Source organism: Hirundo rustica, chromosome 9, assembly GCF_015227805.2.
Source record: "Hirundo rustica isolate bHirRus1 chromosome 9, bHirRus1.pri.v3, whole genome shotgun sequence".
Taxonomy (NCBI): domain Eukaryota; kingdom Metazoa; phylum Chordata; class Aves; order Passeriformes; family Hirundinidae; genus Hirundo; species Hirundo rustica.
In genome coordinates this window covers 2,129,751-2,150,684 of record NC_053458.1, presented here as the reverse complement: position 1 = coordinate 2,150,684, position 20,934 = coordinate 2,129,751, and the positions used below count along the sequence as shown (strand labels likewise).

At 47.1% G+C, this 20,934-nt stretch overlaps 1 protein-coding gene across 2 annotated transcripts; it reads left to right on the top strand.

The window, feature by feature from the left end:
* Positions 1-624: 624 nt before the first annotated feature.
* ALG6 (ALG6 alpha-1,3-glucosyltransferase) lies at positions 625-19,948 on the top strand. 2 transcript variants are annotated; one of them, XM_058421739.1, is made up of 15 exons: positions 625-723; positions 4,178-4,286; positions 7,095-7,179; positions 8,927-9,016; positions 9,669-9,757; positions 11,386-11,468; positions 12,038-12,102; positions 13,860-14,045; positions 14,763-14,856; positions 16,833-16,918; positions 17,324-17,408; positions 18,372-18,442; positions 18,712-18,780; positions 19,167-19,365; positions 19,499-19,948. In XM_058421739.1, the coding sequence occupies exons 2-15, from the start codon at positions 4,205-4,207 to the stop codon at positions 19,691-19,693; spliced, it is 1,479 nt and encodes a 492-aa protein (XP_058277722.1). In that variant the 5' UTR covers positions 625-723; positions 4,178-4,204; the 3' UTR covers positions 19,694-19,948. The 2 variants fall into 2 exon arrangements, with proteins under 2 accessions (XP_058277722.1, XP_039928838.1); XM_040072904.2 differs by having other exon boundaries at positions 14,763-14,898.
* Positions 19,949-20,934: the final 986 nt, after the last annotated feature.

Below are 20,934 nucleotides of genomic sequence, written 5' to 3'. Positions count from 1 at the left end.
ACAACCCTGTGCCCAGGGATGGCTCTGCCTGAGCAGGGAGGTGGCACCAGGTGACCCCACCGTGGTCCCTTCCAGCCTGGGATTCTGTGCCATGAGCTTTACGTACCAATCGCTTCCCAGATATCGCCTCCAAGTTGTAAAGGCTGAGCAGCTGCTGACCAGCTAAGCCGGCACGGCAGGAAAACATGAATCCCAGACTGGTTTAGGTTGGAAGGGACCTTGAAGTCCATCCAGAGCCACCCCTGCCATAGGCAGGGACACCTTCCGCTATCCCAGGGTGCTCCAAGCCCCGTCCAACCAGATCTTGGACACTTTTAGGGATCCAGGGGCAGCCACAGCTTCCCCGGGCACCCTGTGCCAGGGCCTCACAGGGAACAATCTAACCCTGCCCTCTGGCAGTGGGAACCATTCCCCTGTCACTTGTCCAGAGTCCCTCTCCAGCTCTCCCGGAGCGTGGTTAGGCACGGGACGGGGCTCTGAGGTCGCCCTGGAGCGTTCCCTTCTCCCGGAGCTGAGGGCAGCGCTCCCACCGCGGCCGCGGCCATGGCGCAGCCTCCCTGAGGCGCTCCCGCCTCCCGCCCCGCGCATGCGCACAGCGCGCCCGGAAGGCGCCGCGCGGGCGGAAGCGCGGCGAGAGCGGCGGGCGGTGCGGGCTGAGGGAGCCGGGACGGGAGCGGCACCGAGACACCGAGCGGGGCTGGGAGAGACAGCGGCGGCCGAGCGGTGAGCAGGGTGACGTGACCGGGCTGGGCGGTGACCAGGGTGAGGGCGGTCGGGGGGCTGGGAGGGTCTGTGGGGTGAGCCGGCTCAGGGCGCTGAGGACTTCGGGGGCCGAAAGGCTGAAGGAGAGCGGGCTGAGGGGGCTGAAAGGCTGAGGGAGAACGCGCTGAAGGGGCTGACAGGCTGAGGGAGAGCGGGCTGAGAGGGCTGAGGGAGAGGGGGCTGAGGGAGAACGGGCTGAAGGGGCTGACAGGCTGAGGGAGAGCGGGCTGAGGGGGCTGAGAGGCTGAGGGGGAGGGGGCTGAAGAGGCTGAGAGGCTGAGGGAGAGCGGGCTGAAGGGGCTGAGAGGCTGAGGGAGAGCGGGCTGAGGGGGCTGAGAGGCTGAAGGAGAGCGGGCTGAAGGGGCTGACAGGCTGAGGGAGAGCGGGCTGAGGGGGCTGACAGGCTGAGGGAGAGCGGGCTGAAGGGGCTGAAAGGCTGAGGGAGAGCGGGCTGAAAGGCTGAGGGAGAAACGGGCTGAAGGGGCTGAGAGGCTGAGGGAGAGAGGGCTGAGGAGGCTGAGAGGGTTTGGAAGGTTGAGAGGTTGAGGGAGAGTGGGCTGAGGGGGCTGAGAGGCTGAGGGAGAACGGGCTGAAGGGGCTGACAGGCTGAGGGAGAGCGGGCTGAAGGGGCTGACAGGCTGAGGGAGAACGGGCTGAAGGGGCTGACAGGCTGAGGGAGAGCGGGCTGAGGAGGCTGAAAGGCTGAGGGAGAGCGGGCTGAAGGGGCTGACAGGCTGAGGGAGAGCGGGCTGACAGGCTGAGGGAGAGCGGGCTGAAGGGGCTGACAGGCTGAGGGAGAGGGGGCTGAAGGGGCTGACAGGCTGAGGGAGAGCGGGCTGAGAGGCTGAGGGAGAGCGGGCTGAGGGGGCTGAGAGGCTGAAGGAGAGCGGGCTGAAGGGGCTGACAGGCTGAGGGAGAGCGGGCTGAGGGGGCTGACAGGCTGAGGGAGAGCGGGCTGAAGGGGCTGAAAGGCTGAGGGAGAGCGGGCTGAAAGGCTGAGGGAGAACGGGCTGAAGGGGCTGAGAGGCTGAGGGAGAGAGGGCTGAGGAGGCTGAGAGGGTTTGGAAGGTTGAGAGGTTGAGGGAGAGTGGGCTGAGGGGGCTGAGAGGCTGAGGGAGAACGGGCTGAAGGGGCTGACAGGCTGAGGGAGAGCGGGCTGAAGGGGCTGACAGGCTGAGGGAGAACGGGCTGAAGGGGCTGACAGGCTGAGGGAGAGCGGGCTGAGGAGGCTGAAAGGCTGAGGGAGAGCGGGCTGAAGGGGCTGACAGGCTGAGGGAGAGCGGGCTGACAGGCTGAGGGAGAGCGGGCTGAAGGGGCTGACAGGCTGAGGGAGAGGGGGCTGAAGGGGCTGACAGGCTGAGGGAGAGCGGGCTGAGAGGCTGAGGGAGAGCGGGCTGAAGGGGCTGAGAGGCTGAGGGAGAGCGGGCTGAAGGGGCTGACAGGCTGAGGGAGAGCGGGCTGAAGGGGCTGACAGGCTGAGGGAGAGCGGGCTGAGAGGCTGAGGGAGAGCGGGCTGAAGGGGCTGAGAGGCTGAGGGAGAGCGGGCTGAAGGGGCTGACAGGCTGAGGGAGAGCGGGCTGAAGGGGCTGACAGGCTGAGGGAGAGCGGGCTGAAGGGGCTGACAGGCTGAGGGAGAGCGGGCTGAAGGGGCTGACAGGCTGAGGGAGAGCGGGCTGGGGGGCAGCAGTGTCCGCTGGTGGCCGGGGGCAGCTCGGGTGGGCTCGCAGCTCGGCCCCGGTGCGAGCCCCGGAGCTCAAGCCCGCCCTGGGGGCTCTGAGGAGGCCGGGGCAGAGCGAGGTGTGAGAGTAGGGGGGTGGCGTGAGGAATAAAGGTGTCTCCTGACAAGGGTTAGGGAAACAGCAGGGTTGTAGACAGGTATTGCTGCAGCAAATTAAATTTTTCGTTTGGTGTGTGCGTTTTTCAGCTCTTATAAAGCAAGTTCCATTCAGGGCCGCGCATCTATGGCTGAGTTCTGTCAGTTTCCTTGGGCCAGGAGTGGGTGGTTTGTATATCTGAGTCTTCATCGCAGGCAGTGTGGAAGGATGGCGGTTTTTAGGAGTTATTTTAGCTGCGATTTTCACCTCATGCTTACAGGTGGGATCTTGAGAGACCCTCAGGTGTTGCACATCCAGAAGAAGGTGAAAAGTCTGGGGTTGGCCAAACCGGCTTTATCATCCCCTCAAAATTATTCCTCGTCTAACATTGTTACCCACAGGATACCAAGAATTAACAGTTCTGTGCTTTAGAATCTAATAAAGGCATGGCTTTTTGTTATAGGTAGTATGGGATAATTATTAAAGGTGAAAAATAAGTATGAAAGAATATTTTAAGACCCACTTTTGAGAGGAGAGAAAGAACCTCTATCCCAGAAAACAGTCGTTATTCCAAATGCAGGGAATGGCAAAAGTAAATGAGTGGAACAGAGATGCGGGAGTCCATAAGTGGGGCTGGTGCTATGTAATAATTTAAAAGGTGTAATTAATTAATGTTGTGGCGAGATATAAAAGGACAGATGCGTCTTTTATTTAGATAAAAGCACCTCCATTGTGGCTTAGGCACAGGTGAAAACATGCAAATATCAGTGTTCACCTTTCTACCTATAGATGGAGATCTGCTGCCACAGATTTATATTATTAATGAACTTCTTTTTCCCCTTGGTGGTGGTGTTGGGTCACACCTTTCTGTGAGCAGTAAATAAATATGGGTGGAGCTGGAGAAGAATAACCTCACCATGCCTTAGGTGTTACTTGTCTGTTACTAAAACAGCAGCTCAGTGCTTCTGCTGTGTGGGAGTTTTGGTCAGTAACAAGTGTATTAAATTCACTTAGGTCAAATGAGGCCCTTTCTGCAAGGAAAGTCTGTGGCAGTCCTACCCTTCGAGACTGGAGTTTCTTCCTCACTGTTTCCTAGTTCAGACTAAAATGTTTTTGATTCTTTGGGTTGAAGTTTGCATAATTTATAGTGAGTGGTTTGATTTTTTTTAGACTTTTTTTTTTTTTGCTAAAGGCAACATAATAATTTTCCTGTTTCTTGATTTCTGAGTTTAATGCACAGACCTGGCAATATTTCTGGACCTGCTGGATCCTTAGTGTGGTGAAATAAGCTTGGTGGCACATCAGCCCTGTTGCATTTTGGGGGGTAGAAGGATGGAGAATAACATCTCCTGACACCGATTCACTTTGAAATAACTTTTATTTTGTTGAAACCATCAGTGTGCACCTTGCACAGTCTGCCCGTGGTGCTGTTAACTGAGGAAAGAAGTGGCATTAACTAAACTCTGGGGCCTCGACTGACTTTTCGAAGCCCTGTGCTTGTTGGTAGCACAGCGAGTTGTCACTGCAGGGATTGTTTAGCAGTCGTGGCTGAGGCCAGCAGCCTGGCTGGTGCTGTAGCAGTGCTCCTGCTGTGTTCCCAGGTCCCTGCAGCGTCCCCAAGGCCAGCCATGGAGAAGTGGAGCCTGATGACGATCGCGGTGCTGCTGGCGCTCACCGTGCGCTGGGCTGTGTCCCTGGGCTCCTACTCGGGTAAGGACAGGGTGGTGGGGCAGTGAGAAATGAAATGTCACTTGTTGCTTATTTGTTTTATTTCATTGTTGTTTATGTAAAGTCATAAATAGGAAGCAGTGTGTGATGTCGATGGTTTCCTCGAGAATTCCTTTTTCTTATTTTTTGAAGTGTGCCATGATTAACATCACAGTTTGGAGAAAAACACTAGGAAAAAACCACCATAACTGGTTTCTTTTGTTTTTTCTTTTTGGGTGGTGCTGATGATCATTAATATTTTAGGATCACTATCTGACTGTTTCCCCCCGTGCCTTTATTTGCAGAACACTGCAGTCCACTTGTACATTTGCCTCCTACAGTCTTTGAAATTCTGTAGCAGATATAACCTTATTATTTATATTTTTTATTTAGCTTATATTTAGCTAATGCTGGTGCTAATGAAGACAGTGCAGAGGTGACATGGAGTGAACAATGGCTCTGCCTGGTAGCTGTACCTCCTTAAGCTTGTTTACAGCAGGAGTCAGAGCTACATCCTGGTAATGGATGAGTTTTTCTCCTCCCTGTGTCAGAAGGCTTGCAAAGAATTAGCAAGTTCCTCTCCAAGCCTCCCAGTTCCATTCCCACACTTGGAATAAGCTTGCACGAGGCTTGCTCTCTGCAAATTTAAGAAAAAAAAAAAAGAGATTAAAAAATGAACCAATAATTATAATCCTCATCAGCCCAAAGAATCACAAGTTAAATTCTACTCTGGTTTTTGAGGCAATGGGGAGCCTCATCCCCTGGGTAGCTGGGGCTGCTCAGGAGTATTCTGGTGACTTTAAACTGCTAATTCTGGGTTTCATTTGCTTGAAGAATTTGCTTGAAGCTGAACCGCGTTTCCAGTTGTTTTGGTTTGAGTTTGCTTTCTCAAAATGCCATTTCTGAGGGATCTGTAGGTAACTGAGGTTTTTTACCCATCTCTAGGCATGAAACACTGTCTTTAGGCATACACTGAATTTCTCTTGCAGTGCAAGAGGATTTATTTAGAATTCTGTTGCTAACTAGATTTTTGTAAGTTGATTTAATTTCAAACCAATCAAGGTTGGGGAAGAGAGTCTAAAAAAACCACGAGCAAAAATAACAATTTTAAAATCTTATTTCCTCCACAGTGCTGATATAACTGCTTTTGGAACAGGAAAACCCGAATCTGATCCAATCCAGCAAATTATCAAAGCTTAACTTTGAGCATTGGCTTGCTGTAAAAAGATAAACCCCAGTGCTAGACCTGTCAAACACATAAATCCACTGGGATTATTATTTTTTTTTCTCTTTGACTTCCTGCAGATGTGATAAACTTTTAATTCCACCCTCATTTACTGTGCACCCTTGGATCTCTGTCTCGTTCCCACCCTGCTCCTTGCCTCCTTTTGGATCTGCCTCTGGAATTAAATGAAGCAGAAACTGATAACCTGGTTTTAAAAAGCTACCATTAATGGTGAGCTGGTCTTGGAGAATTATTGAGGACAAAATTTGGTTTCATGGGTTAATGCATCATTTTTTTAATGCATTGCCAAACTCCTGCAAATACAGGTGTGGAGAGGCAGCTTCAAACCCTTAAAAAGTCTGTTCCCTGGCCAACAATCAAAGTGAATAAGATCGCTACTTTTAAGGTATTTGCGAGCCTTTTAAAATAAAATATTCCAGTCTGACTAATTTTGAAATCAGTTTGTGTACTTGGTGCTTTCTGTAGATGGAGGCTAAGTGTGCCTGTCAAACTAACTGATCAGGAGTTGGCTTTTAATAATCAAACCTTTGGATTGAGATATTTCGATCATTCTGAAGCCAATTAATTTTTGTTCCCCTAGAGACTGAGAAATTGATGCACACACTCTAAAATTTGGGTAATTATCTATTTTGTATTTCAGTAATTCAGTGTCAGATTCTTTGTTCCTTTGGACTTACAGCTACAGAACTGACCCTGATGAAACTCCTGCGCTCCAGTGACCTCAGTTATCTGGGAAACTTTAAGCTGCACGTGTGAGAGTGGAGATAATCTGCTCTCTCTGCTCTCTCTCCTACCCAGGAAGAAGTTAGCAGAGATGAGAGGTCCTTTCCACTTTCTGGGACTAAATTGCACATTGCTGAGCTGGTGGGATTCCCACAAACATAGATCATGGGGAAAACCAGAGATGGCTTTCCTATATCTTAAAGATCCTCTTCAATCTCTGTCTGGCTCATGTCAATATTTCACTGGGAGCAGAATCAGTCCGGTTTCTGTTCTGATCAGGTTAATGGAAGTAAATAAACTCTGGGAAGATGCTTTGCATGCTGCCATTATCACAGTTAGGCTTCCATCGAGGGGAGTATTTGACATCTGAAGTATCTGCATTGATAAAGCTTTTTTCCCCCCATGAAAATGGTAAATAATAATATTGTAACGATATTAACAGTAAGGTACCACGGCGTGGCTGAAGCACAAGTGAGAATATTGACAATTATCACGTAGCAAGGGAGTGCAGCAACTCCCACAGAACCTCGGTAACGTGTCCATTATGTGCATTTTCCTAGTTCAGGGAAAGTACCACATTTTTCATCTGCACTTGGAAATGATTTCTTTTGTCAGATGAGGAAGCAGTTCTTCACAGCAGAGTATCTTGATAAATGCTCATTGCAGAAATCTCCAGAAAGCCAAAAGAACACATAACTTCTTTTTCCTCTCTCTCTTAGACTGCATGATGAGGTCTCCATTTGCTCTCGATATAGAGGAACGAAGAATAAAATGCAACGCATAACTGGGGGAAAGCAATCTGTAAACCAAATAATGTCCTAAATGCTGTGTCCTCTCTTTAGGGGCAGGGAAACCACCCATGTTTGGAGACTACGAGGCTCAGAGGCACTGGCAGGAAATCACCTACAACTTACCCATCAGGCAGTGGTAGGTGCTGCTTACAGAGGGAGACCGGGAGGAAATCCTGCTTTTATTGAGTATTTTACACCTCTGAGTTCATTGTTTGCTCCCATGATCCATGAGATTTTTAAATGTGGGGATTTTGAATTCTAGATTTGAGGGGAGCGACCGTCATTTGTACAGATCACGTAAAACAGGAGGAGAATTATTCTAAATACTTTATTTCTTTTTGCATTCTTCTTAATATTCTTTAGAGTAAAAATTTAGTCCATATATGTGCTACAACTCAAATTGGAATATATTGGAATTCCAGCTCATCTTCCAGCAAGGCCAGAGGTCCTGTGTGTGTGGTGTAATTTTCCCCTGACTGTCTGTTGGGGAGCAGACTAATCTGAAAAATAGAAAATGAATTCACCTGTGTTCTGTAAATACATGTGAACTCTGCAGATGGCTCTCTGTGGTGACCTCAGATCATCCAGTTGTTCCTATATTATCATTTTTGTCCTTTTTTTCCGGGATATCCAAACCCTGACTGTGGCAGAATTGGGAGAAGAGGTGTTTCACAATCACAGAGTTGGCAGCTCTGATCCACTCTGCTACACTGAGCTGTTTCTCCTTAAAATGAGGAGTTATAGCAGCCAATATTGCCAGGCATTCCCAGGGGCCAGATCAGACTGTGCTGCTGGCTGAGGGGCTGCCAGGTGGGCACCTTGGGCTTGCATTGGCTCTCTGCTTTTAGATTTGATGTAATTTTATATTTATAACTGAAAGGGGTTTTTTGGGTTGGGTCTGCTTTGGGAATTCAGTCCCTAATAGAGTAAAGTGAGTGTTTGGAAAAACACATCTTGGCTGATGTGCAAGGGATTGCACTGTGGAATTTAAATATTTCTGGTTGATATAATTCCTTAAAGTCTTGACATTAATTAGTAAAGGCTGCTTTAGGAGCATCCTTTCTTATTCTACTGCTAATTAAAACTCTGAAAGCTTCCTTACTAAATATTACTGGATTTATAAGGGTTGTTTTTCTTTTTTTTATTGAAAACTTTATGGAAAGTAAAATGAAAAAATAAACCCCCCAAACTGGCAAATTCCCTGCAAGTTGCAAACTGTGACATTCTGCATGAAGAATCTGCGCTGCCTCGGAAGGAGCAATCTTGAGTTGTAGGAAAAGAGGCAGAGATGCAACTCAAAGAAATATGATTTATCATCAGTTCAGAAGACACTTCAGGCAGCTCATAAAGAATTCAAGCAATATAATTTACTGTAATAAATGTCAAAAAATCGGCTGCCTTTGAAGAGAGGAAGTGGAAGAGCCAGGAGCCTGCCCCGTGGCAGTGGGAGCAGGCAGGCAGTGTTTCACTGGCAGCTGGGATCTGCTGCTCCTCCTTGCTGGGACTTTTCCTTGGACAAACCTCTCTGATCTCATTTTATCTGCTGCCATGGAAATCCTGACACAACATAATCCCAAAGGGCAAAATCCTTCTCCTTCCTTTCACGTGGTCCACCTGGGTTTGGAGGTAGAACCAGGAGTTTCTCTCTCCACTGAAGGGAGCTTTAGCAGCTTTTTTTTTTTTGCAGCCACAAATGTGAACTCTCGATCACTTTTACTGTTATCCTGTTGCTTGAGACTTATTGAATGTGAAGTAAAATTAAGCAGGTATAGGTGTTGCCACCTTCTGTTTTGGATTTGGAATACATTTAACGTTCAGCCTTTTCCTTGGGTCAAAACCAAGCTGGCAATGCAGTCTTTAAATTGAATTTGATCTTTTTCTAGGTACTTCAACACAAGTGACAACAACCTGCTCTACTGGGGCCTCGACTACCCACCTCTGACTGCCTATCACAGTTTTGTGTGCGCTCACATGTAAGTTGAGTGTTTAAAACCCCGTGTTGCATTTTTCTCTCTGGATATTCAGCTTTCCCTACGAGCCACTGCTGGGTCTGGGATGCTCAGGGAAAAGTGCTGGAGGAGCAGGGGGCATTGCCTGGGAAAGCTCTTGTGTGTGCAGAGCCCGAGTGACATTTGATGAGTGGATATCATGTAAATAGAATTCTGTTATTGGAATACTTTTTCCACAAGGGCTTTGCTGCTGTTGGAATGAGACTTATGGAATAAGAATGTAGGTTAAAGTGCACAGGCACAGCTATGTGGGGCATCTATGTGAACTGTAAATGGTTTATATTTAATACTTAAGCATGAAAGGTATTTACAATTGTTTTTTTTTAAAGTCCCTGGACCCAGACTGGAGGTGGTTATCTTGTCCTAATAAATATTGTATTCCATCTTTACTGTTTCCAAAGGTTATTTTTCTTTAATTGTGCACCAGTCTATAGTGTAGACTGATCTAGTGGTGAGGAAAAGCTTTCATTGATCACTATTGCTCTCTGAAATATTTCTTCTCATTCATCTTAATTCTTGGAATCTGCTGCTGTGTGTGTCATCTTTATTGCTGCAAGGAGTGTGAAGGGAAATGAGAACTGTCTGCATTTTGATGTGTCTGTACTTTGTTTTACAGTGCAAAGTTAATAAATCCTGATTGGGTTGCTCTGCACACATCTCGGGGCTATGAGAGCCAGCCCCATAAGTTATTTATGCGTACAACAGGTAGGAAGATTGTATTTCCTTGGGATCATCCTGCACATTTGTCTTGCTTACTAATTCAGCAGGTTTAATATGCAGCTTCTCTGTCTTTACTGGTTTATTCTCAGCTTTTTAATTGGGTGGCTTTGCTGGTCCATTTCTGAGCCAGATTCCTGCATTATTTCAACTTCTGCCATCATTTGTGTGAAGCTGATAAATATAAAATGTAGAAACAAGTTTTCAACCCAATTAATTCATTACAAACTCTAAACCACAAGTCTTTGTAGCATAGACCTACTTTTAAATTTTGAAGATGTTCTTGCTTTCCCTTCTGATAAACAGTTTTTATCTTTAGCTTAACTTGGTTTTTATTGTGAAATTATTTTACATGTAGCCCGTCATTTACTGACTCAACCTCTGGAGTTATCAGATATCTTCATTAGGAGCTGATCTCAAAAGCAAAGATATTTGATATTATTTCTGTGAGCACAAAAGTAAAAATTAATTTTGCTGCTTGTATTCTAAATTTGTCTTACACCATTTGATAATTTTGAACTGCAAACAAGCAGGAGAAGATTTGTACCATAATTCAGTAGCTGCAGCAGTAGGACAGCAAGCAGTGTGGCCAATGAACTCTTGTTTCTTGTTACTATTTTCTTTCATTTAAATGTCTTTTGCTAACACAAAATGCTTTCTGATTGCAACAGCAGAATTTGTTGCTCATCAATAGCTTTTCTGTACTTCACAAACCTCTCAGTGTGCTCTCTGGTAATTGATTGAATTGAAAAAAAATAAAAATCACTAGTATTTAATTACCCTTGAAACGGTCTGTATTAATTTTGAAATCAACTCACTTGACACAACACTGATGGATCTGGAGAGCTGCTAAACACTTTTTAACTGGGGCCATTAGAAGAGCGCATTGAAATAATTCAGGGTGGTCAATGGCAGCTTTATTTTAAACATCGCTGTATTTGTTTTGCTAACACCTTGGGTATATTTGTTTAGTTGTGGCTTAAGCTGGCAAAACAATTCATCCCTGCATGACTGACATACTTAAACATCTCCTCTCCCTCTTGGAGCCACTGCACGTTTGCTGACAGTGGTTTGGGGAAATAATCTGAGGTTTTCCTGGAGTTTTAAAGACAGCTCAAGAAGAATTCACCTGCTGGCTCTGTTTTCTTCCCCCCTCTCACAACTCCTTGCTGTAGGCAGGTGATCAAAGCCAAATCCCTGCTCTCTTTGTGCGAATCACCGTGATGGGGATAGAGATTGGGATAATCTGGAGTCTCTTCACTGTGCCCCCAGTCTGTCCTGCCCCACAACCTGGCTCCGGGCAGGGCTGCTTGCTTTGGGGCATTCCCGAATGCCTGCCCTGCTTGTGGCATGTCAGGAACTAGAGAGTGACTGAGGCTGTGCCAGGAGCCAGAACAGCTGAACACGTGGAGGCAGCAGCTTTGGGACATCAGAAATGAGCCTCAGAAACATTAACAAGATCAAATTCTGTAGATCTGGTTCTTTTTGTCCTTTGAAGTGGAACTGCCCAGTTTATTTCTGATATTTTGATGTTTATTTGCCTGTGGTTTTTTTTTTTTTTCCTTGCCTCCTCCTTGTGGGAGGATTCTGATGGAATGTTAATCTTTATTTTTCAGTGTTTGTTGCTGATTTGCTGGTTTATATCCCTGCAGTTATATTATATTGCTGTTCTTTGAAAGAGACATCTGCTAAAAAAAAGGCAAGTACCCGGTGTGTGTAAATTAAAGCAAGAAAACACTGGTAGAACAGAGTAGAAATTAACAGTGAGTTAATTAACACCTAGAACAACCTGATAGCTTCCATGTAAAACTGATGACAACCACTATACCTTACAGGCTTGTCACTGAAAAACATCTTAAAAGTGTTTATTTTATCTTACAGCAATTATTTTAATGCTTTTAATAACAAGATTTACCATTAATTTATTACTTGAGTAGTAAAAAAAAAAATTTGTGGTGTGGCAGGGGGGGATTTTGGAATAAAAATCCCCTGATTTTTGGAGTGGTTTAAGATAGGCGTAGGTGATCTTTGAGCTATTGTTAAGGGCAGGCAATATTCAATATTTTCTCATTTAGGGCAAATCTTTATCCCTTTTTATACCTCAAAATATTCCTGACAGATGATTACTTGTAGTGAATAAGGTTCCTACGCATGGGATGCACCATGGAAAGGGCTTATTTTTGTACTGGAAAAGGAGAAGCTCCTCTGTCTGATGTCACATTTTGGACTAATTATTCTCCCCCTCTCTTTTTTGTTTTTACTTGCCAGGTTTCCAGTGCTCTCTGCATCCTGCTTTACCCAGGCCTCATCCTTATCGACCATGGGCACTTCCAGTATCCTTGTTCTGCATGGGGAGGAATTCCTGTTCATGCCATAACTGCTCCTTGGTGCCCAAACTCACCTGGGGGGTTCTGCCCACCCCAAACAGAGATATCAAAGGAAACTGCAAGTCTGAAACACATTGGAGATAAAAATTATTGATATTGGCACAAATCAATCCCAACATGAATATCATTCTTCCCTGCAGCTCATCTCCCTGTCAGTCACTTCCCTGCAGGCAGCACCAGTGGGGCCGTGACAGGGAGGAGAGTGATGGGTCGTGCTCCTGTGATTTGTGTGTGCAGAGGGAATCCCCTCACATCCTCCTGGGATGGCAGAGCGGTGGCAGGTGGAGCAGCTCTGTAAAACCTCCCCTTGTGCCCCACTGCACAGCTCAGGGAGGTGACTTCAGGCCTGGCTGCTCCGCGGCGGTGCTGGGCACCTTCACAGGGGGGTTTGTTAAGAACAACCCTGGCTTTAGACCGGTTTTGTACAGGAGCAGGCGATGCTGGAGGTGCAGCAGCAGCAGGGATTTCCTGCAGATTGCTGTGCCAGCCCTGCCACCCTCCGAGCAGCTCCAGGCAGTCAGAGATTTGTTTCCCTGAGCTGCTGCACCTCTGCGGCATCGGGGCCTCTCCGTGTGAGTTTGCTGATGTGAAATCAATGAGGTGTCAAACACACCTGGTGATGTGGGGTGGGAGATGTGAGTGGGCTGAGGGCTCCGTGGGCAAGCTGGATGTGTTGTCACAGCTGCTTAGGCTGACAGAGGGAAAAGAAAATGTTGTGACATTTCTGACAATACGAGAAATATAAGGGACTGTTTACAAGGGATGGAGCGACTGGACAGGAGGGAATGGCTTCCCACTGCCAGAGGGTGGGGTTTGGATTGGATACTGGGGAGAAATTCCTCCTGGCAGGGCGGGCAGGCCCTGGCACAGGGTGTCCAGAGCAGCTGTGGCTGCCCCTGGATCCCTGGCAGTGCCCAAGGCCAGGCTGGAGCACCCTGGGGTGATGGAAGGTGTCCCTGCCATGACAGGGCTGGCACTGGATGTTCTGAGCTCTCTTCCAATTCAAACCATTCTGGGATTCTGTCTTTACTGCTTAATCTAAATATTTCTTCAAATAACAAGGAAAAACCAAAGCTAGTACTTTGTTGCAGTTCAATAGTAAGTGTAGCTTAGTCTCTCCAAAATCTCCTGAGCCTGGGAAGCTCTTTTCAAAGTCACAAGGCAGTAACATTGTTTTTAGCAACTCTTCTTCGTTGTTTGAGCAGGGCCAGCAGCTCAGGGATGAGGGTGCTTTTTGTGTGGAACAGAATCACAAACTTCTCAGAAGTCCTTGAACTAAATTATACATAATTTAAACACTGACATATTTGAGTATTCTGCACGTGTCTTGTGGGAGCTGGAAGGGGAAGCTTGTGAGAGTTTGATCATTACTCATGTAAATACCAAGAAGAAAATGTTTGTTGCAAAGAGCTGTCACTGCCACCAAAAGCTGGGTTGGCTGAGTACACATTACATGTGTAATTAACACACAGAATTTACCTGGCCAAGCTCCAAATCAAACTTTGGAAATACAAAAATGCCACTTTCAATGGAAGTAATTTTTTTGTTAATCTCTGGGGGCAACTTAATCACAGCTGGCACCGTGTTCTTAACAACTAACTTGGCAAAACTAGTTTTCCAAGTTATTTCTGCTTTCCCTCAGGGCATCAATTGCTGCCTTCCAGAAGTGAGATGTGTGTCTTGTCCTTGACATAAAAAACCATATACAACTCAGTGAGCCTTGGCTTGGCCTTGTGGGCTGTGCTCTGTTTGTGCCATGACTGCGACCTCCTGGGCTCCGTGGCGTTTTGCTTGGCCTTAAATTATAAACAAATGGAGCTCTACCATTCCCTGCCCTTTTTTTGCTATTTGCTTGGAAAGTGCTTCAAGAAGGGGCTGAAAGGAAAGGGGTAAGTGTGTTTCAGGAGTTTAATCTTCCTCAGGAATCAGCCTGGCACTGGGGCATGGCATTGTCCTTATGTGTGCATTGCTGTTTCTGTGGGAGGTGTGATGTGCTGCAGTGCTGCAGGATGAGCACTGCTGCAGTTTCCAGCACTGCTGCCTCGTTATTTCTGTGGGAGGTGTGATGTGCTGCAGTGCTGCAGGATGAGCACTGCTGCAGTTTCTGCCCAGCACTGCAGCCTCGCTGTTTCTGTGGGAGGTGTGATGTGATGTGCTGCAGGATGAGCACTGCTGCAGTTTCTGCCCAGCACTGCAGCCTCGCTGTTTCTGTGGGAGGTGTGATGTGATGTGCTGCAGGATGAGCACTGCTGCAGTTTCTGCCCAGCACTGCAGCCTTGCTGTTTCTGTGGGAGGTGTGATGTGCTGCAGGATGAGCACTGCTGCAGTTTCTGCCCAGCACTGCTGCCTCGTTATTTCTGTAGGAGGTGTGATGTGCTGAAGGGTGAGCACTGCTGCAGTTTCTGCCCAGCACTGCAGCCTTGCTGTTTCTGTGGGAGGTGTGATGTGATGTGCTGCAGGGTGAGCCCTGCTGCAGTTTCTGCCCAGCACTGCAGCCTCGCTGTTTCTGTGGGAGGTGTGATGTGCTGCAGTGCTGCAGGATGAGCACTGCTGCAGTTTCTGCCCAGCACTGCAGCCTCGCTGTGCTGATGTGCTGCCTCTTGCAGGTTGGTGCTCTTGGCTAAACTGGCAGGGACAGTGCTGTTGTCCTTCGCTGCCTGCTGGCTCCCCTTCGGCGCCGACGTGGAACAAATCATGCAAGTACTCAGAAGACTCTTTCCCATTGACAGAGGCTTGTTTGAGGCATGCATGTTTTCTTCTCCCACCCACTGCCCTGTCCTGTATTCTTAGATCCCTGGAGAAACCTTCAGCCTGACCTTTAGGATTTCATGGGGGAGACGCAGCGCGGGGCGAGTAACTCGAGACGGCTTCTTCAGCAGTCCTTTCTTGCCAGTTATTTAATCCAGTGTTTAACCCCAGCTCAGCTGGCATCTTCCAGCATATTATACCAGGAGACAACACTTATCCCATCATCAAACCCATACTTCAATCCATACATTTTTCCATTGAAATAGATTCCATAGTCATTGACGGTGTCAGAAGATGTAACCTTGAAAGTCAATGGCTTCAGCCTCTTGGGCTCTGCTCCCCTCTTTTCGATGAGATTAATGATTTTTTTTTTTAAATTATTTTAAAATGGTGATTTAGATACAGCCTAGAATTTCCTTTTTTGACTCACCTGGTGCAGTTTCCATAAGATTTTCCAAAAGTTTTTGGTCACTTCTGCTCTTGGTTTTGCTCAGGCTGCGGACACACCTGTGCTGAAGGTGCTGAGCCTTAATCCGGTCACTGAATTCCTCATTTACTGAGTGGCAATGCCGCAGGAATTTGGGATAAAGGAAAGGGTCCTCATGTGCCAGGACACAGGGAGTTGCTGCTGTTTTAATTGGGACACGAGTCAATATTAAACTTTTTACAGCAGATTCCCAATTTCAGGTTTAACCCAGAAAATGAAGCTTTGAATTTCCAGGTTGTCACAGAGATTAAAGCAAATTCTCACGTAGTTTGATTTATCTTAATTATTCTTTTAATATTTTTTAGATGTAAATAATATCACAACTGGCACTTTTTTCCCCCAGAAAGTTAATGCTGATGTACCAAAGGCAATGGAGGTGTTCTTAGTGTATTTTCTGGTTTTTTATTTAAAAAACCCTAACAAACACAGAACAACCTCTCCAAAAAAGACACCCCCCCCCAAAAGAACCATTTTACTTGAGAATTATTTGGAATTTATAAAGGAATCATTTTGCTCACCACACCTTTTATCCAGTACCAAGTTTAAAAAGAAAATCTTTAAATGACGATAACCAACGAGTGTGAAAAGAGCTGGAGGATTTTAGTCTAATATTAGCCCAAATATTTCCTGAGCTGCTCAGGGCAGTGACTTGCTGGATGCTGATGGAGATAAAATGAGAATTTGTCCACGTAAGCAGCGCTCAGTAACTTGGCCTGGGCTGTGACGGGTTCTGTGCAGCTCCCATTTGTGTGCCAGTTCCCATTTGCAGCCCGGGAACACTTGCTGGTGGCTGGAAAATCAGCCTGGCCGTGAGGAGGAGGCTGCTGGCGCTGCCAGGGCTGTGTTCCCCGCGATCCCCGGCGGATTCCGGGCGCTGGCAGCGGGGACGGCCGGGGCTCAGTTGCTGCTGGGAGCTGTGTCTGCACAGCTGTGCCTCCAGCAGCTGTCTGGGGATGGGTTTCACCAACAGGAGGGCCGCGGTTACAAATTTAATTTGGAAAGTGATCCTAGCACAAGTGCTAATGTCTTTAGACTTCTTGATTTATTGAGGGTTAACTCTGTCAGTGCTAGCGAGCAGCGAGCGCTGGCAGGTACGGGAGGGAATGTGCAGCCACAGAAAGGATTCACGTGGAGCAGGGTTTACTCAGGGACACTCTCACAGCCTTCACCCCACAAAGTGTCTGCTCTCACGGGTTAAGTTGTCGCCTCTTGTGCTCAGGAACTATTTCTCACTTGTTTTGGAGCATGTTTTAGCTGGGGTTCTCGGAAGTTCCCATTTTTGAAGAGCAGAATCATCCCCAGTACATCTGAGAATGTGATGTGCTATTTGCACTCTCACGGTAGAAACCCAGCAATCCCCACCTCCCCAGCCCCATTGTTCCCACAAACATGAGTGCAATTATATATAATGATCACTGATTACCTTTTTATTTCCTTCCAGGATAAAGTAGCCAATATTTGGTGCAGTCTAAGTGTCCTCATAAAGATAAAGAATGTAATATCCCCTCGAACTCAGCTAAAACTCAGGTAAGACATAAGTGCAGTGCTTAGGTAGTTTTTTTATCTGCAACACTTTTTGCAAGAGATGTAAAATGTCTCAAATTGTGTTCTCTCCTATACTGTGTTTTTCTGCCAAGCCATGAGGGAGAAATATTTGGAATATTCATGACTGAAAATTTCCCTGCTTGTTTATATAGCTGTCTTGGTTTGAAAAGACAGGTGTCTACTTAACCCTCAACAATAGTGATTTAAGCTGCTTGGTTAAAACGAAGGTAAAATTTGCAAATTCAAAGAATTCAAGTCTTTGCTTGAAGTCCGAGCTCCCAGTTCTCGTTGACTCAGTGAAGAATTCAGGCCTGGCTCTGCAGAGTGAAGTGTTAATGGCTGTAGTCACTCGTGTATTAAAACTCTTTTCCTTCCCCAATCCTTCAGTTTTGCTGTAACATTCCTGAGCCTGCTGCCTGCCTGTATCAAGCTCACTGTCCAGCCTTCCCTGCGAGGGTTTAAGTTTGCCTTGGTGAGTGTTTGCTTTTCACTGCTCCTTGGTTTGGATCCACCACAAGCACTGGAGGGCAACCAGCACTGCCAACAGCGCTCGTGCAGGGACAGAGGGTGGGAGCCATTGAATGCTGAAGGAATTGGTTAAAAAGTGATTTACTTCCTCAAATCCCGGGCTCTGACCTGTCCTTTAAACCCAGACTTGTTCCTTCAGCTCGGTTTTGTTTATTTAACTCTGTATTTTTATTATCTTCCTCTGAAGAGCCTTTGGAAGATTCCACACACATTCAAACCTCATCTAGAATTGGGATTTCTCTTTTCGTTTGGCTTCCAATGCGCCAGTGTTTCTTCCTTCACTGGCTGCAAAATTCCATTAAAAATTCCCCAAATGGACATTGTGAGCTGATGAGTGGTTTGAAAATAAAATGATCCTATTTTCCAAAATGTTTGCCTTCTCTTAGTCACATCATTGAGCTGAAGCACACTGAGTTCTTGAAATCAAAATTAGATGGAGCTGGGTCCTAAGTTTCAGAGTTACAAGATAATTTCTCTTTTTAATTTTATCACAACATTACCTAAAACTAACATTTATCCTAAGAGCTGGTTGGTTTTACATGTTTTTATTCAGTGGGGGAATAAAAAACCGATTTGTTTACTTTTTCTGTTGGCTGGTCATGATGAGGAGCAAAATTTTATGTCAGAAATGGGGGTAATTCTTAGCAGGAGTGGGATTTGCCAGTGCCTGCATGTGGGAATATTGTGATTCCTTGCTCTGGTCAGGGAAGCTGAGCAAGAGTGAAGCTCTGCCTGAAGACTTTGTGACTAATTCTGGATCCAGTTCCAAACCAGGGGGTTTTGGCAGGTGGTCACAGGAGCTGCTGGGGTTTGCACTGCAGGAAATGCTGTTTTGGCTGCTGCCCACACCTGCAGACACCAAAGCACAGATTTGCTTTGCTGACACATCTCTGCTCTCTCTCCTAAGGTCAGCTGTGCCTTGTCATTCTTCCTGTTCTCCTTTCAAGTCCATGAAAAGTCTATTCTCCTCGTGTCAGTGTAAGTAACTGATTTTTCTGTGGATAAAATTTGATCTTTTCCTCCTCTTCTTACCGCATGCTGCTTTCTCTTACAAATATATCAGGTTTTAACAACTCTGCACATTTGCTTTTCTAAATCTCTTGTGAATGAAGGTGTGCAAGTACAGCCAGGCTGCTCAGTGGTGGCTGTGGGGACAGTCACCAGCGCTGCTGTTCCATGGGGATATCCTGCATGGACTGGTTTGATCAAGGAATAGCTGACATCTCTTTTTCTTCTTCTCATTCCAGCCCAGTCTGCTTAGTCATCAATGAAATCCCCTTTATGGCCACGTGGTTTCTACTCGTGTCAACTTTCAGGTGAGTTGGAGACTGTTCACAGAGCTGGAGAGGGGCTGGGGACAAGGGATGGAGGGACAGGACACAGATAATGTGTCAGAGGGCAGGGCTGGATGGGATTTTGGGCAGGAATTGTTCCCTGTGAGGGTGTTGAGGCCCTGGCACAGGGTGCCCAGAGCAGCTGTGGCTGCCCCTGGATCCCTGGCAGTGCCCAAGGCCAGGCTGGAGCACCCTGGGACGGCGGAAGGTGTCAGGCTTGAAACACGAGGAGCTTTGAGATCTCTTCCACCCCAGTCCCGTCCATAAAAACCCTGTTCTGCCCCAGTTTGGGTAAGGATAAATAGATTTACTGGTTTTCCCCCTTCTCCCTGCGTGCTGTGGCTGCCCTGCTGTCGTGGTCCCCCCAGCCTGCTGCCCCTGCTGCTGAAGGACGAGCTGCTGCTGCCCTACGCCGTCACCACGCCCGCCTTCCTGGCCGTGTGCCTGGCCTCCTTCTCCATCCTGGAGAAGACCTCTGCAGAGGACCTGCAGCTCAAGGCCTTTTCCCTTGCCCTCAAGGGTTACACGTCCTGGTTTAAGTCCTTTCCCAGGATCGTCAGGAGCCTGGTAAGCAGATTTTATTCCTTTACCTCTCACTTGCAGCTTTTCCCAGCACTGAGGGGGTGCCACGTGTGCAGAGCAGGCAGCAGGGCAGTGGCAGCTGAGCTGCCTGAGGTGTCCCTGGTCCCTTGTCTTGCAGTTCCTGCTGTCCCTGTCGCTGATGGGGATCCTGTCAGTGCTCAGTGCTGCGCTGCCTCCGCCCCAGCGCCTGCCGGATTTGTTCCCCGTGGCCGTGGCCGTGGTCTCCTGCCTGCACTTCCTGCTCTTCCTGCTGTATTTCAATGTCGTGATACTCTGGGACTCCAGGAACAGAGGGCAGAAGAAAATCAGTTAATGAAGCTGAAGCTGCAGGACTGAGAGTGCTCAGTGAGAGGTGGCAGCACTGCAGAGGAGCCTGCCTGTGGTGGACACAGCCAGGAAAATCCTTCTGCTTATTTAAACACAAAACAATCGAAGACTGTTTTAAAGGAGAAATATTTTGAAGAGCATTGGGAATGGGATTTGATTTGTTTCCTTTGGAAGTGTCATACTTTTGGTACCGTTTGTAAACCTAAAATGCCTAATAAAGGACCAAATTTTGAATTCATGCTAAAATATTGTATTAACAAAAGCAGCGTGAAGTTTTCTCCTTTCCCAGAGTAAAAAGCACAAGGGAGAAGAGCAGGTAAAGTTTCAACTCGTGCCTGGCAGCACTGAAGTTGTGCTGGATTGCTTTATGACACAAACCTGGCTTGTGGCACCACTCACTGTCCCCCTTTGCTGGGGACAGCAGCTCTGCTGTGCCTCTAAAGAAGCTGCAACTCTTGAACAGCACTGAAAAGCCAAAACTTTCATTCTACTGCCATAAAAGCTGAGGTGCTGCAGTGCAGTTTGAAAATACCCAAACCCCTGATTAAATTGTGCAGCAATTTGCAGGTGTAAACTGAACTCAACGCTGCAATTTCTCCCTGGGCACAGCTCAGCCTCCAACACCAATAATTCAGAGAATACAAATTGATTGAGTAATTATAAACATAACAAAGCACGGAGGAAGAAAATAAATCATAAAGCAATTTAGGGTCGTATAGTTTAATTAGGAGTCACTTCACCTTTTTTTTTCTGTATCTATATATAAATATAAAAGAAAACTCCCCTTGTTTAAAGGCTTCCCCTGTCACATTCCAGGCTGTCACTGCCCTCAGCCTCAGTGTGTGAATCAGCTGTTCTGGGAACTTCCAGCTGGGCCAGTTCTGAGCCCTGGCACTGGAGTCCCACAAGCTCAGTGTATTTGTGCGCTTTTTTCCAGGCTTGTTTGTTGTGGAAAAAATCCCCCCAGGCACCACTGCCCCCCTGGCAGCTCAGAGAGGATGGAAAAGGGGCTGTGGAGGAGGAACCGGGATATCGGGGGTGAGCACGCTTCAGTTTCACTACACTGTTACAGTTCCCTATAAAACAACAAAACTTCCATTTTTCACAGGGATTTAGGATTTTCTGTGGCTCTGACTCTCAACTGCTCACAGCACAGCCTTTCTGCACGTGTGGGCTGGGGGACACAGCTTACAGTCTTTGTCTCCAGAGGCTGTGAAATCCCAAACC